Source organism: Ailuropoda melanoleuca, chromosome 10, assembly GCF_002007445.2.
Source record: "Ailuropoda melanoleuca isolate Jingjing chromosome 10, ASM200744v2, whole genome shotgun sequence".
Lineage (NCBI taxonomy): Eukaryota > Metazoa > Chordata > Mammalia > Carnivora > Ursidae > Ailuropoda > Ailuropoda melanoleuca.
The window spans coordinates 92,647,937-92,661,649 of NC_048227.1; the positions used below are offsets into that span (position 1 = coordinate 92,647,937).

At 43.3% G+C, this 13,713-nt stretch overlaps 1 protein-coding gene across 3 annotated transcripts in view; it reads left to right on the plus strand.

Annotated features, from left to right (window-relative positions):
- Positions 1 to 13,713, plus strand: part of SASH1 (SAM and SH3 domain containing 1) — a 242,493-nt gene that overhangs the window by 71,966 nt on the left and 156,814 nt on the right. Inside the window, exon 1 of one of the 3 annotated variants that reach the window (XM_034669263.1) lies at positions 1,368 to 2,490. The exons of the other annotated variants lie outside the window; for them this stretch is intronic. Coding sequence (XP_034525154.1) covers positions 2,437 to 2,490 — 54 coding nt within the window. The 5' untranslated portion in view covers positions 1,368 to 2,436. Of the gene's footprint in view, positions 1 to 1,367; positions 2,491 to 13,713 lie in introns of those variants that run through there. 3 annotated transcript variants of the gene reach the window in all.

Below are 13,713 nucleotides of genomic sequence, written 5' to 3' on the forward strand. Positions count from 1 at the left end.
GGAGGGAGAGGGAGAAGCAGACTCCCTGCTGAGCAGAGAGCCTGATGGAAGCTTGATCCCAGGATACTGGGATCATGACCTGAGCTGAAGGCAGACACTTAACGGACTGAGCCCAGGTGCCGCTCATATACTGTATTCTTACAATAAAGTAAGCTAGAGAAAAGAAAATGTTATTAGAAAATTATAAGGAAGAGAAAATGCATTTATAGAACTATCCTGTACTTACCAAAGAAAAAAATCTGCATATAAGTGGGCCCTCACAGTTTAAACCTGTTGTTCAGGGGTTAACCGTATCTATATTTTGATGAAAGTGAGGAGAAGGGTGAGTGCGGGTGATGGAAATAAAGACTTAAGAAAGCTTTACATCTTTGTTTTGAAGGGGTAGAATTGAGTTAGTTCTCCAAAGAGGACCACACTTCTTTGCCATGCCCTCCTCCTCCCATCCCAACCACTAGTGGCCCAGGACAGAGTTGAGGGAGTGAGTGAAGAAAAAAATCTTAGCTCAGTATGGACCAGACACCATCGATGCTAGATTTCTTGAACTGACTTCTAGGACAGGGCGGATAAGCTGGGGTGGGGGGTGTCCGAGACTCTGGCCAAAAAAAAAGGATTGTAGGGGATAGGATTACATGGTCCCAAAGGGATGTTGGAGACATCCGCAAATTGCAGGCTCCTGCTTCACCCTTGAGGAGCTCACCCTCTGAGTTCTCTGCCCTTAGTCCTTCCAGTACAGTGAGAGGGAAATGAATTATGGTACAGATGATCCCCAGCTTATGATAGTTCAACTTAATGATGTGTTTGACCTTATGATGGTGCAGAAGTGATCTGCATTCAGTCAAAACTCTTACTTTGAATTTTGATCTTTTTCTGGACTAGCAGTTTTGTAGTACAGAACAGCTGCTGTGCAGCCGCAGCTCCCCTTCAGCCACCTGATCAGGAGTGTAAACAGCCAGTGTCCTTAAAACTATTCTGTCTCCCTGCATTCATTCCATTTTCCACTTTCAGAACAGTATTCGGTAAGTTATATGAGCTGTTCGGCACGTTATCATAAGGTCGGTGTTACGTTAAATGATTTTGCCCAACTGTTGGCTAGTGTGAGTATTAAGGCAGGCTGGGCTGAGCTCTGATGTGCAGTAGGTTAGGCGTATCCAGTGCATTTTCAACTTAGGGTATTTTCAATTTACTATGAGTTTATTGGGATGCAGCCCCTACAGGCTAGGAAAATTTGTATTCCATAAGGACTATGTTAGGGAAGGAGGGGTAGAGGTTTCTGGATGAAAATGTTGACCTCTCTTTGAGAGGCCTCCTGGTACTACTTCCCCCCCCCCCCCCCCCCCGGTCAGGGAGGCACTGGCGGAGGCATCCTAGCTGTGATGCAGGATTTGGGGAGTCAGAAATCACTCCTTACTAGATTGCTGAGGGTTTAGAATGAACATAAAAGAGAATATGGAGAATGTGGAAATAATTTAGATTGTATTCCCTGTGGATTCTTCACTGGACATTTTAATTAAAATCTTATAGGACATTCATTCTAACAGGTTCTGATCCTTGAATAAATTAGTTTTAATCTTCACTGTTCATTCAGAATAAATGCTTTCACAGAAATGTCTTTGTAAAGTAAAATAAAAATGGATAGTTAGAAGAGTAAATTTTTTTAGATCATCTGTAGCCCATCCTGTTATGTTAGGAAGGGACTGCTCCCTGTGGTATGTTACCGTAGATTACTTTTCCAACTCAAGTTCAATGATTCAAGCCAAAACCTTCATCACTTCCCTTTGGAGGCTGTTACACAGCCCAGCAGACATCCTATTAAGCTTCTGATTCGCAGAGGAAAAGGAAAGTTTTAAAGTTGAGACTGAGAAGGATGATGATTCATGGTCATGAAAGGAGAGAGCCCCCAAAGTTTTCAGAGATGGCCCCCAGCTGCCACCCCTTCCTTTGGGCGTATATTCACCAAGCAGCCCCAGAAAGTCAACGTAGTGAGTACATGGGCCAGAGTGTAGTCCCTTAGAAGAACGGCAGGGGAATCACTAACTTGGACTCAAGCTCAACAATGGGCAAAAAAAAAAAAAAAAGGGTCCAGACACTTCAGTGTAGTGTGGGACTTGAAATGCAAAAGTTGGCTGTCCTGACCACATTTAGAGTTTATGATTCAATATTTAAGAAGACTGTAAAAGCAGAAATGTTATAGTTGGGGCAGGAAATGACTCAAGACCAAAAGGAAGATTTCTGTTGATGCAAGGTCAGGGTGAGAGAGTTAGTTCCAGCCAGTGGCTCTGCCCGGGATAGACGGGCTTGCTGACATAGGGGCTGGAGGGAACACAAGGATAGCATGAGCACTGTGCCCAAGAGTTCTGACAGCAGGAACTATTGCAAAAGAGTGAAAATGAAATACGAAGTGAAGGATGTCAATATTTACAAAATAGAGAACATTCTATGATTCGCAAAATCCTTTTCTCCAAGTATTTTACTAGGTCCCATTTTGACCAGGTAAGTCCCTGGCTGTCTGCTTCACTGTCAAATGACTTAGAGCTTGAACTGTTTTATAGTAGGTAGCTTGACGAGGCAGTCAGTATTTCTGTTGCTTTAACACCCACTGTTTGTATCATTCGTTTGATATTTACAGACTTATGTGCTATTTTATTTTTTGTTGGATTGCATTCTTACCATCTTTTTATTTTTTACTGAGACCTGTTGTGGTGCACTGTGCTCCCTGCAAAGATGCTGTTGCTTCTTCTGCTATAGGATTTTATAACAAGTGAGGTAACACCATAGTTCTCCTCCCCCTGACCTCCCCCTGACCTCCCCCCCACTCCATAACTGCAGTTTTTGTTAGGAATTCAAATGCTGTTTCCTTACTTTCTTTACCTCTTATGTCTTGCTAACCCTCGCTGATGTGATTCAGTTAAAGGGAGCTTCAGTGGAAGGAGAGATTGGGCTAGCAAGATAGAAATTTTTTTTTTAATTGAAGTGTAGTTGAACGCATACTGTTATATTAGTATATTAGTTTCAGGTGTACAGCGTGGTGATTGGATGCCTCTGTGCATTTTGCTGTGCTCACAAGTGTCGCTGCCATCTGTCACCGTGCAACGCTATTACTGTGCCATTGACTATTGCCTGTGTTGTACTTTTTATCCCTGTGACTTAATTCATTCCATAACTGGACGCTGATATCTCCCTCTCCCCTTCCCCCATAATGTCCATCCCCCTACTTCCCTCCCCTCTGGCAGTCATCAGTTTCTGCTTTTTGTTTATTCATTTGTTTCACTTTTAAAATTTTACGTATAAGTGAAATCATATAGTCTTTGTGTCTGACTTATTTCATTTAGCATAATACCCTCTAGGTCCATCTGTGTTGTTGCATATAGCAAGATTTCTTTTTTTATGGCTGAGTAATATTCCATTGTCTCTGTGTGTGTGTGTGTGTGTGTGTGTATATATATATATAAAATCACATCTTCTTTATCCATTCATCTGTTGATGGACACCTAGGTTGCTTCTATGTCTTGGCTATTGTAAATAATGCTGCAATGAACATAGGGGTGCATGTATCTTTTCTAATTAGTGTTTTTGTTTTATTTGGGTAAATACCCACTAGTGGAATTACTGAGTCATATGATATTTCTATTTTTAATTTTTTGAGGAACCTCAAAACTGTTTCCCACAGTGTCTGTATCAATTTGCATTCCCACCAACAGTGCATGAGGGTTCCTTTTCCTCCACATCCTCGCCAACACTGGTCATTTCATGTCTTTTTGGTTCTGGCCATCCTGGCAGGTAGAAGGTGATAGCTCATTGTGGTTTCGATTTGCATTCTCCCGATGATTATTGGTGTTCAGCTTCTCGTGTATTTGTTGGCCATTTGTATGTGTCCTTTGGAAAAATACCCATTCAGTTCCTCTGCCTATTTTTAATTCGATTATTTGTGGGTTTTTTGGTGTTGTATAAGTTCTTTATATATTTTGGATATTAACCCCTGCAGATAATTTTTTGTGGAGGGGATGTTTAGGAAAGGCAGAAACTGTGCCCAGGAAGTTAATTGTATTATATAAGCACAAAAAGGTGTTAGATACTGGGAAGGAATGAAGCATAAGATGGAATAAGAAGGAAGTTCATTTACTTGGATGCTTTGTCTGGACTTGGTGGGGTGGTGGCAAGTTTCTAAATGTCTGACTTAAAATGCCTGGACTTTGTATAATAAACTTGACTGGTATTGAAGTTTGGGCCTGAGCTTTGTCATTTCTCAGAATGAATGAAGATAAGACTTCCAGTGATGTACTCTTGTCCAAGTAAGTTCTCGTCTTTTCCTCTTCACCATCTGTGTAATGGGCTCTGATGGACTGTGAAATTTGCAGGTGGCTCTTGATCTTCATTCTGGGTGTTTGGGATTTCTTATCCTGCCTGATCAGTGTCTGTGGCTCCCCTTTTTGATTGCGATTCTCTGAGAGAGAATCTGTCCTACAGCATACAGAACCGTGTATCCTTTGGGGAGATGACCGTGTTGGAACTGAGTTCTTTTTAGCTAAACCATGGGAGATGGATAAATCATGATTCTTTCTTTACTTGTGCCTCTTTGAAAAGGCAGTGTTCATCACTGGGACACCTGAGTGGCTCAGTTGATTAAGCGTCTGCCTTCAGCTCAGGTCATGATCTCAGGGTCATGGGATCAAGCCCTGCATTGGGCTCCTTGCTCAGCGGGGAGTCTGTTTCTTCCTCTCCCTCTGCCTGCCACTTCCGCTTGTGCTCTTTCTCTGTCAAATAAATAAATAAAATCTTTAAAAAAAAGTATTCGTCACTTACTACCTTTTTTTGAGATTTTATTTTTAACTAATCTCTACACCCAGTGTGGGGCTCGAACTCAACAACCCTGAGATCAGTTGTCACATGCTCCACCAACTGAGCCAACCAGGCCCCCCATTTTTAAGATTTTTATCACTTATTATTTTGAATTGCATCACAAATTCATTGTGAAACATAGCAAGATATAAACCCATTATCTAATATAATTATATAAATACATGGTATGTTTGTACAGTTTCTTCCCTACAGAACCATCAACTCCTTGAAGGCCGAACAAGCAGTCTGGTTTCCTGGCTATATTTTATTTTATCTTTTTATTTAAATTTTGGGTAGTTAACATACATGGCCAGATATAAATAGGGTGGTCAAGGAAGGAGCTGAGAATGAGCCAGAATTGGGGAGGAGGGAAGCACTTTTTGAAGCAGGGAGAACATCAAAGGCCCTAAGATAGGAATGAACTTGGTGAATTCTAGCAACAGAAACAAGGCCAAAATGATTATTGTTTGGATAGCATCAGAGATTTGAGAGTGGGTCAAAGAGAAATTCAGACCAGGTGACATTGGCTATAGTCAGGGTTCTATTTTAAGCATGACTGGAAGGCATTGGAGTACTTAAATTAGCTTATATATATATATTTTTAAAGATTTTATTTATTTATTTGACAGAGAGAGAGACAGCCAGCGAGAGAGGGAACACAAGCAGGGGGAGTGGGAGAGGAAGAAGCAGGCTCCCAGTGGAGGAGCCTGATGTGGGGCTCGATCCCACAATGTCCGGATCACGCCCTGAGCTGAAGGCAGACACTTAACAACTGAGCCACCCAGGTGCCCCAAATTAGCTTATATTTTTAAAAGATCGCTCACAGTGTTATGGAAAATGGACTATAATGAGGTGGGAGCAGCTTGGACCAGACTGTCCTCCCGGAGCACACAGACATAGACTAGGTTTTGGAGGGAGAGCCTCTGAATTTGGGCTGGTGGTTAGCAGGGCAGAGAATTCAGGTGTTTTGCCTGATCATCTAGGTTGAAGGTCTCTGGTGGTGAGGGTGAGGGTGGGAAATGGAGGTAAACCTAATGTCAGTCAACTAATTTATGGTGAGAATTTAAAACTGCCGAGCAGTCTAGACAACCATGATGTTCTCTGTTCTGTAAGAAAGTCCACCTGGGAAATTTAACGAGAACCAGGGTGGCATGGAGGTGGGCAGTCCATCCTGTTTCCCCCAACTCCCCACCCCTCGCAGCTGGGCCTCTAGAACGGGCCACAGTCCTTGCCTCTCCTGGAAGGTGCTAGAGGCCCCGTCTCTTATCGCCAGCTCTGTCAAGGAGAGGCAGTGGAGCCTTGTACCTCAGAGCAGAGGGCCGTACAGTCATGCAGGTTTCCATGCCGGGATGATAGGAAGACCGCTAAGGTAATGGAAGGGGTGGATTTGAGAGAACTGCTGAAACTTGGCAGCCGGTTTGCAGTGGGGTGGGGTGAGAGAGTTAGGTAAAGGCCTCCTGCTTGCATGTTAGTGAGCCTCAGCTCACTGGTGAAAGGGGTGATGGGTGTGTGGGGGGAGAAGTCAAAAGAATGAGTAGCCTTCATGTGCGTATATTCTTCAGCTAACTTTTTGAACTTCGGGTCCCAGTCGATCTGCTCAGTTTTCTTGAAATTTCTGAGGGCCTTTGATCAATTAGAAAAGACCTTCAGTGCCCCTTTCCCCCTACCCCCAACCTTTTCCATGATGCACGACCCACATATTTTCTTGTAAAATAAGATGTGTTTTCACATTAAGCTCATTCCTCATCTGAGGAAACGCGGTGACTAACGGTGACAGCAGTCACATTGTAAGATGCAGTCATTTGGCTGCAGTCCCCGGTGCTCACTGACCCCCGTGGGCAGACAGGACTGTTCTCAGGTGTTTGAGAAAGTAGGCCCTAAGATCAGACCCTGTGGTCGTGGTAGAATTCACTGTGTGGATGAGGGCACCGAATCCCGAATGATTGTTGCTGACAAAGGGGAGAGATCACTTCCTGTGCTGGTATCTCCAGGTGTTATAAACACACACGTGCAGTTTCTGGTGCTAAGAAGTAGGATTCCAAATAATATTTAAACAAAGCTTTGTGTTTAAAAAGCTCACTGGGGGGATAACTGTGTCAGACTTAATTAAATGCCTTGAAAATCTCAAACACCTCTGTGGTACTGTTCCTAAAAATAAAATGCTTGGTGGATAGACGTGTCCTATGGCTTTGTTTAGACAATTAATTCTCGAATTTTGGTACTTAGTAATACTTGCTAAGATTTATTGAGTGCTTACTCTGTGGCAGGCACTGCGCTCAGTTTTACCTGCAGGTATGTCTCTTGGCCTTCACATAGCCCTGTGAGATGAGATGTAGGGACTGTCCTCGTCACCCCATTTTACACATTAGGCCAAGTGAAGTTAGGTACTTGTCCATGGTCACACAGTCCCGCAACTGGGGTGTAAACCCAGGAATTCTGGCTTCACAGCTCATATTGGTTTCTACCACACTCCAGTGTGTATTTGAATCTTTATTACATTTTTAAATATTCTTCTTTCCTAAGAAGAGCTATGAGCCATTGCCAACCTGGCGATATGACGGTGTCTGTGATGGCCAGGCACTGGCTTACTTGTGGCATTTTTCCTTCTGTGTGACTGTGCCTGAAAGATGGCGGACAGGAAGATGGCAGGATAGGGAAAGGGGAGACAGTTTTCTACACTGGAATATAATGAACAAAAATTGAATTTAGTTCCCTGGAGCCTAAATTTATTAAGATAGCATAGGATAAAATGTCTATCAGAGTCCTGTGTTTGACATTTTGAGTTACTAGAAAGGCAGGTACCATTTCATCTTGAGAAGGGGCTAGGTCCCCAGTGGCCTCGGGACTCCCCTGGTCCTACAGAGAATTTCTAAGGAGAAGCACAAACATGAGATGGCGTGGTTGCAGTTGATTTAAGCAGAGGGAATGGGTGTGGGGAAGAAGAACATCCTCTCTACTCCTTCGCTCGCCTTTGTTCTTCTCCTGTAATTTTTCGTTCGTGCTCTTGGTGCACGTGGGTACTCTTACATGTGGGTGTGTAGCCACTGGGAGGGATTTTCCCACTTCAGCATCTTCATTCATTCAACATCTGTTGAGTGTCTGCCATGTGCCAGGCACCCGATAAGTTCAGAGGAGACACCAGGGCACATGGTGCTGACTGTGGAATTTCATCCCCATCCAGGTGGGTACACACCTGAGTAGTCTTGTTCTGGGCTGTGAAGCTTTACCTTTGGTTAGGGAACATGCAGAAGGGTGCTGTGTGTGGAATTTAAGAAGCAAAACAAATGAACATGGGGGGAAGGGAAAACCAAGAACAGACTCTTAACTCTAGGGAACAAACTGGTGGTGACCAGGGGAGGGGTGGGGGATGGGTTAAATGGGTGATGGGGATGGAGGAGAGCACTTGTGATGAACACCGGATGTTGTGTAAGTGTCAAATCACTAAATTCTACACCTGAACTAACTAATATTAACTAATAATCCTCTAACTAATATTAACACTGTATGTTAACTAAATTTAAATAAAAATTGGGGGGTACTGTGTGTCTTATTGTTATTTATTGTAAATATTTTTTCTTAAACTGAGTGCTTAGGAGTGAACAATTTAGTCCTTACAGCAGTCCTCAGTTGGGGCAAACCATATGCATTCTTGACTTGCAAACCCTAGTCAATGAAGCCATCTCTCAGCCTGGCTTTTTAGTTGTGCGGCTGCCAAAAAATTGTTCAGCAGAGGCCCTGCTCGGGTGGGCAGGGCCACCGAACAAAACACTGCTGCTCCTGTTTACATCCTCTGGCTGAGCCACCCTTTTTCTCTGTAGCCAGCAGGATTTCCTCAGGAAGCTGTCCTGGTGGAGGGTGGGCCAGGGTTAACCAGGATGTGATAACACGTAGCCCCCCCTGCCCTCTGGGAGCTGTGCTGAGGTCAAGCCTAGATCAGTATCTGGGTCCGCCCTTACCAGTCTGTAAGTTCCAGGGCTCGTTCTCCTGCCCACATAAGGGGTGGGTGGGGATAGATTGGGTTTGTGTCCCCCATGCACGTGGCTTCTTTTTCCCATTTCGTGCTGTCGCACATAGTACTGGGGGGAGGAGCTTTGGAGGGAGCACCCCCTCAGGGGCCCCTAAAGCAGCTGTGTCTACACTTCCAAGCCCTAGCATTTCCCGCGGTGCCATGGGGCCAGTCACCTGACGGCTGCTGGGTCAGTGGCGGGCCCAGCCTCAGGAAGAAATGATGGATTGGGTCATGTGCCAATGTGTTCGGCCTGGCCAAGCCCCCAGGTATATGTCTCCTCGTGTGTGGTTGAGTGGATGATTCCACAGTATACCTCTGCAGCCTGGGAGGACTACGTGGTTAACTAATACTCATTTTTATTTAAAAAATGTGCTGGGAGGGGCTGTCTTCGGTGGAGGCCTCAGGGGATGGCTGTATGATTTAAATCAGCAGTAAGGTTAGCTAAGCTTTGCTATATACCCAACTGCCACAAGCCCATTTTCCTGGAGTGAAGTCAGGTTTTGGACTAGGTCGTCGTGAATGTGAAGCTTGGGTCTGCGCTTTATTAGTCAAGTGACAGTGGACACGTCTGTCATCTCTCTGAGTGCGCCCTCACTAGTGTAGTGACGTTAGTATAACCTACGTTACGGCTTGTACGTTTTAATGAAATAACATGCAGCAACACCTGATGCATAATATAGCCATGTAGATGTTCCATAAATATTAATTTCTCCCCAACTCATCCTTCCAGCCAACCCAGCACACATGCGCACATGCACAGATGCGAGATTCTATTTTTTTTTAAAGATTTTTATTCATTTGAGAGAGCATGTGTGCACAAGTGGGGGTAGGTGCAGAGGGAGAGGGAGCAGCAGTGAGTGGGGAGCCCGACATGACCTGGGGCTCCTACCTGGGGCTCAGTCCCAGGACCCCGAGCTCATGACCTGAACTGAAGGCAGACGCTTAACCAGCTGAGCCACCCAGGCGACCGCATGCCAGATTCTAGTGTCAGCATAGCCTATAAACTTGATCAAGTGTAACCAAAGCAAATCATTTTAAAGGCATCTGTGTGGTACATGAAGCTCCGTGCTGTTAGTCCGGAAGGTTATTGAGCTTTTATTAAATGTCTACCTGTACGACCTTGTGGTAGGCACCGCCAGGAGTTACAAATGCACTGCATTGTAAGAAGACCCACGCCTTGGCCTGGCATAGCTAATCTGTGTTGGGGAGGGTGTCTGAACGTGCATACATGAGACAACCAGGAACAGAGACACGCAAGGCAGAGCGACTGCGCGAACACAGAGGGATATGCCTGTAGGTAAATTCCTCTGCGATGAATGAGAAAAAGGCTATTTTGGAATCTGGGTTTATCACAGGGTTCTCGGCTTCTGCATCTTATTTGTTACCTGTAGTCATATCTGCTTCACCCATTGAAACGGTTTCTGCCTGGACAAAGGTGATTTCATTATGACAGGGGGAAGTTTTTTAAGCCAGACAACCTAGGGTTGGTGGTGATATTCCAGAATGTTGTAAGTGACAATGGCAATTATTAATGATAAAAGCAATTCTTTACTGCATTCTGGGTGCCAGATACTATGTTGAGTGCTCTACATGGATTATTAATCTCATTTATTAGGCCTCATTGCCCTGGGGGCAGGTACTTCCAAGGCACAAAAAAATTTAATAACTTGCCTTTTTGAGGTTAGAGATTGGAGTGTTAGTTATTGTGCCATACTGGTTCTTCCTTTTCCTTTTCCAAAAAAAAGACAGAAAGAAACCTTAAAACAAACCAAGCCAAGAAAATCCTTCACAAAAGTACATAAAATAATTTTTTTAATAAAAAATAGCATTTTTCTCTTCTATAAATAGAAGGTGGAGGTGAGGAAGGGTTACAAGGATAGATCAAATGATCCTTCAAATGTCTCCTAGACAAAGTATTCTGAGGTCTTTTAAGTTCATCTCAGCATCTTTGATTAAAAAACAGGTTGTGGAATATGGACAAAATCCAGTGCAATTCTAAGAAACAAATAGGAGATTAATTATTGGAGATTCAAGGGTAGTTGGCAAGATTTTGAATAAGGAAGAAATTCACACAGTATCAGTCTGTGGAAAGTTTGGAAACATGAGTTCCCGCATTCTAGTCCTTGAGTTATCCACTTTGGAATGTTTTGATCCCAGGCTTTTCCTTTTCTTGTCTTTCAACAGTGCCATCTTGGTTTCCTTCCATTAAATCCTCTCTCTGCCTTGGAAATATTTTGGGTCTCTTGTCTTGTCAAAAAATATGTTCCAACCTAATAAGGTATTCTCAAAGGAAGACTGCAACACAAGAATGAAACACCAAATGAAGTTTTATAATGAGAAAAGAACCAGTGAAGTATATTGCCAAGTGCCTCATGCTTTAGTATCTCTCCTTGATTGTCTCCTTAAATGTTGTTGTCAGAATGCCAGCCTCATGGAATGGCTGCAATTCTCTTCTTTCTTCCATATTTTATACCTTCTAGGGATTTTGTTGCCATGGAGAGGGGGCTGGGAGAGAAGTGCCTCTTGTCACTGGGCAAATATTTTGGAAAAAATGAAGCAAGATTGAAATTAATTGGCATGCCTTTTTCGACATTTCCTGAATTATTTCTATGGAAAACCAGTTTGGTTTTCCTGAATTTTTGCCTTCCGCAGCCACGTTTGTCTGTGGGGAGGTGAGAACAGGATCTGAGCTCAGTCTAGGCACAGAGCAAGGGTGCTTTATGGGTTCTTGGTGCTCACAGGTAAGGCAGGAATGGGGGCAGGGAGCCTTCCACTCACCAGTTTTCCAACACCTACCTTCTGTGATCCAAGAGGGTGGTGAAGAACCCTCCCAACCCGCAGTGGGAGAACGGTTAAACTCTAATGGCTTTTTGAGAATCATTATTATCTGCGTTTATGACCTGGTTTGCGGGTGGAGGTCAGAAGGTCTTATTCTGGGATATTCATTAACAGAACCAATTTCCCCAGTAGTAGTTGTTCACAGAACATTCTTTCTAAATGCACTACAAAAAAATATTGGGAGTTATCAGACTAGCTCATTTATGACCTAGATAGATAAAGAGAATGTCTTGACATAGCCCTCACTCATTTTTACAAAATGGGATACTACAGATATATCTTTTCTGACTTTGTGAAAATGCTTAAATTGCAAATTACATGATTGCACATTGCAGAAGGAAGCCCAGCATCACTGTGAATTCAGAAACACTGTCATATAAAAACCTGCTTCTGCTGCCGTGTTCTTTCATTTTCAAACTTGCAGCCTAGAGCCAGTTCTATAAAAGGCTTGTCTACGTAGGTGAAATAATTTTCCGTGGTAGTGGCTGTTTTGCAATATTATGCTTACTACATTTGACTTTCTCACATTTAAAAACTAATAAACTACATAAACATAAAAGTGCTAAGTGTTAAAACCAACACCTCTTAGGAGTTTGCTTTTAATAAGCTTATGTAATTAACACCTTGAACTATATATTCCATTTGTTTCTTTTGAAACAATACAAAGAGAACAGGATGATACACATACAGAAAGCACTGGCATAGTTAATATTGGCTTTTTAAATTACGATGAAGTCATGGGTGTTTTAGAAATTAAACCTTGCCAGTTACTTTTAAGTCTGAGAACTGAAGAGTCGATCCATTACCAATTACCAAGAGAAAAATAAATCAGAACATAAAGCAACATATAAATTGTTTATATTCCTCTTCCCAAGGGCCAGAGCATACTGCCTGGCACAGTACTTGTTGGTTGACAATTTTATTTATCCCATTGATTCCTTGATCCAGTAAATTTATATTGAGATTCTTCTAGGCACTGTCGTAAGCACTGAGCAGTGAACGAAACTTAGAAAAATTTCTGCCCTTAGGGACCTTATACTTTAGTTGGGGGAGGGGACTGAAGTAGACATGAGTTATATGAAAACTAGTTTAGGTGATGAGAAACGGAGAGGAGAGAGATGAGGCCGAGGATGGGGTCAGAGACGGTGTGTGCCTGAGAGGCGGGGTCGCCACTGTGGCTAGGGCAGGCTTGGGAAGCGGGTGTTGAGTCACCTCTGTGGCAGGTGAGGGAAGAGCGGTAAGGTCAGAGAGAGGAGCTAGTCTCAAGGCCGGGTCCGCTAGCAGGTTTTGGAGTGTTAGAGGAGAAGCAAGATAGCCTGTGTGGCCTGGCAGTGAGCTGGAGAGGCTCCAGGTGGGGCACAAGAGAAGTGGGGGTGAGCATGGATGCCATGGACCTTTCAGTTCATTGGGGGGGGGTGCCTGCAGCCTTTACTCTAAGGAGGGGCTGGAGTCTGAGAAAGAGGGTCAAGGATCTGACTTAGGTTCAAACAGGATCTCTCCGACTGCTGTGTTTACAGGGTGCCCGGGGTGAAGGGGAGGCAGCCGAGTGTTTGATATATAAAATATCAGTATATTTTATAAAATATAGTATAAAATAGAGCTGTTGAATTGTGCTTTGCCAGTGGAAAAACACAGCCCATCCTGACAGAATTAGCATTAAAAACAACAATGGGGGACCCTTTAAGAGACTTGCTGGTGCACTCTTTTTTGTAGGCTTTTGCCCCACAGTGTGGCAAACAATTAAAATAAAAATTTATCTTATCCACATCACAGAGAAAAAAAAGTGAAATTGCTCCTTTTTATAGAGCAATTGAGAAGCATAAAAACGTTTGGGTAGGTGGTAGACATGTGACTAGCCTGTAAATCTAAGAGCTTGGATAGGAAGGAGGAGGGGACGGTGTTCCAGCAAACACTGACCTATAAAACTGTTAAAAGTAACAATATTTGGCTGATAAGTACGTAAAAATGTTCATTCTTAAGTAAGTGAATTTCTCTTTAAGAAAAATTATATGTTAGAAATTTAAACATTA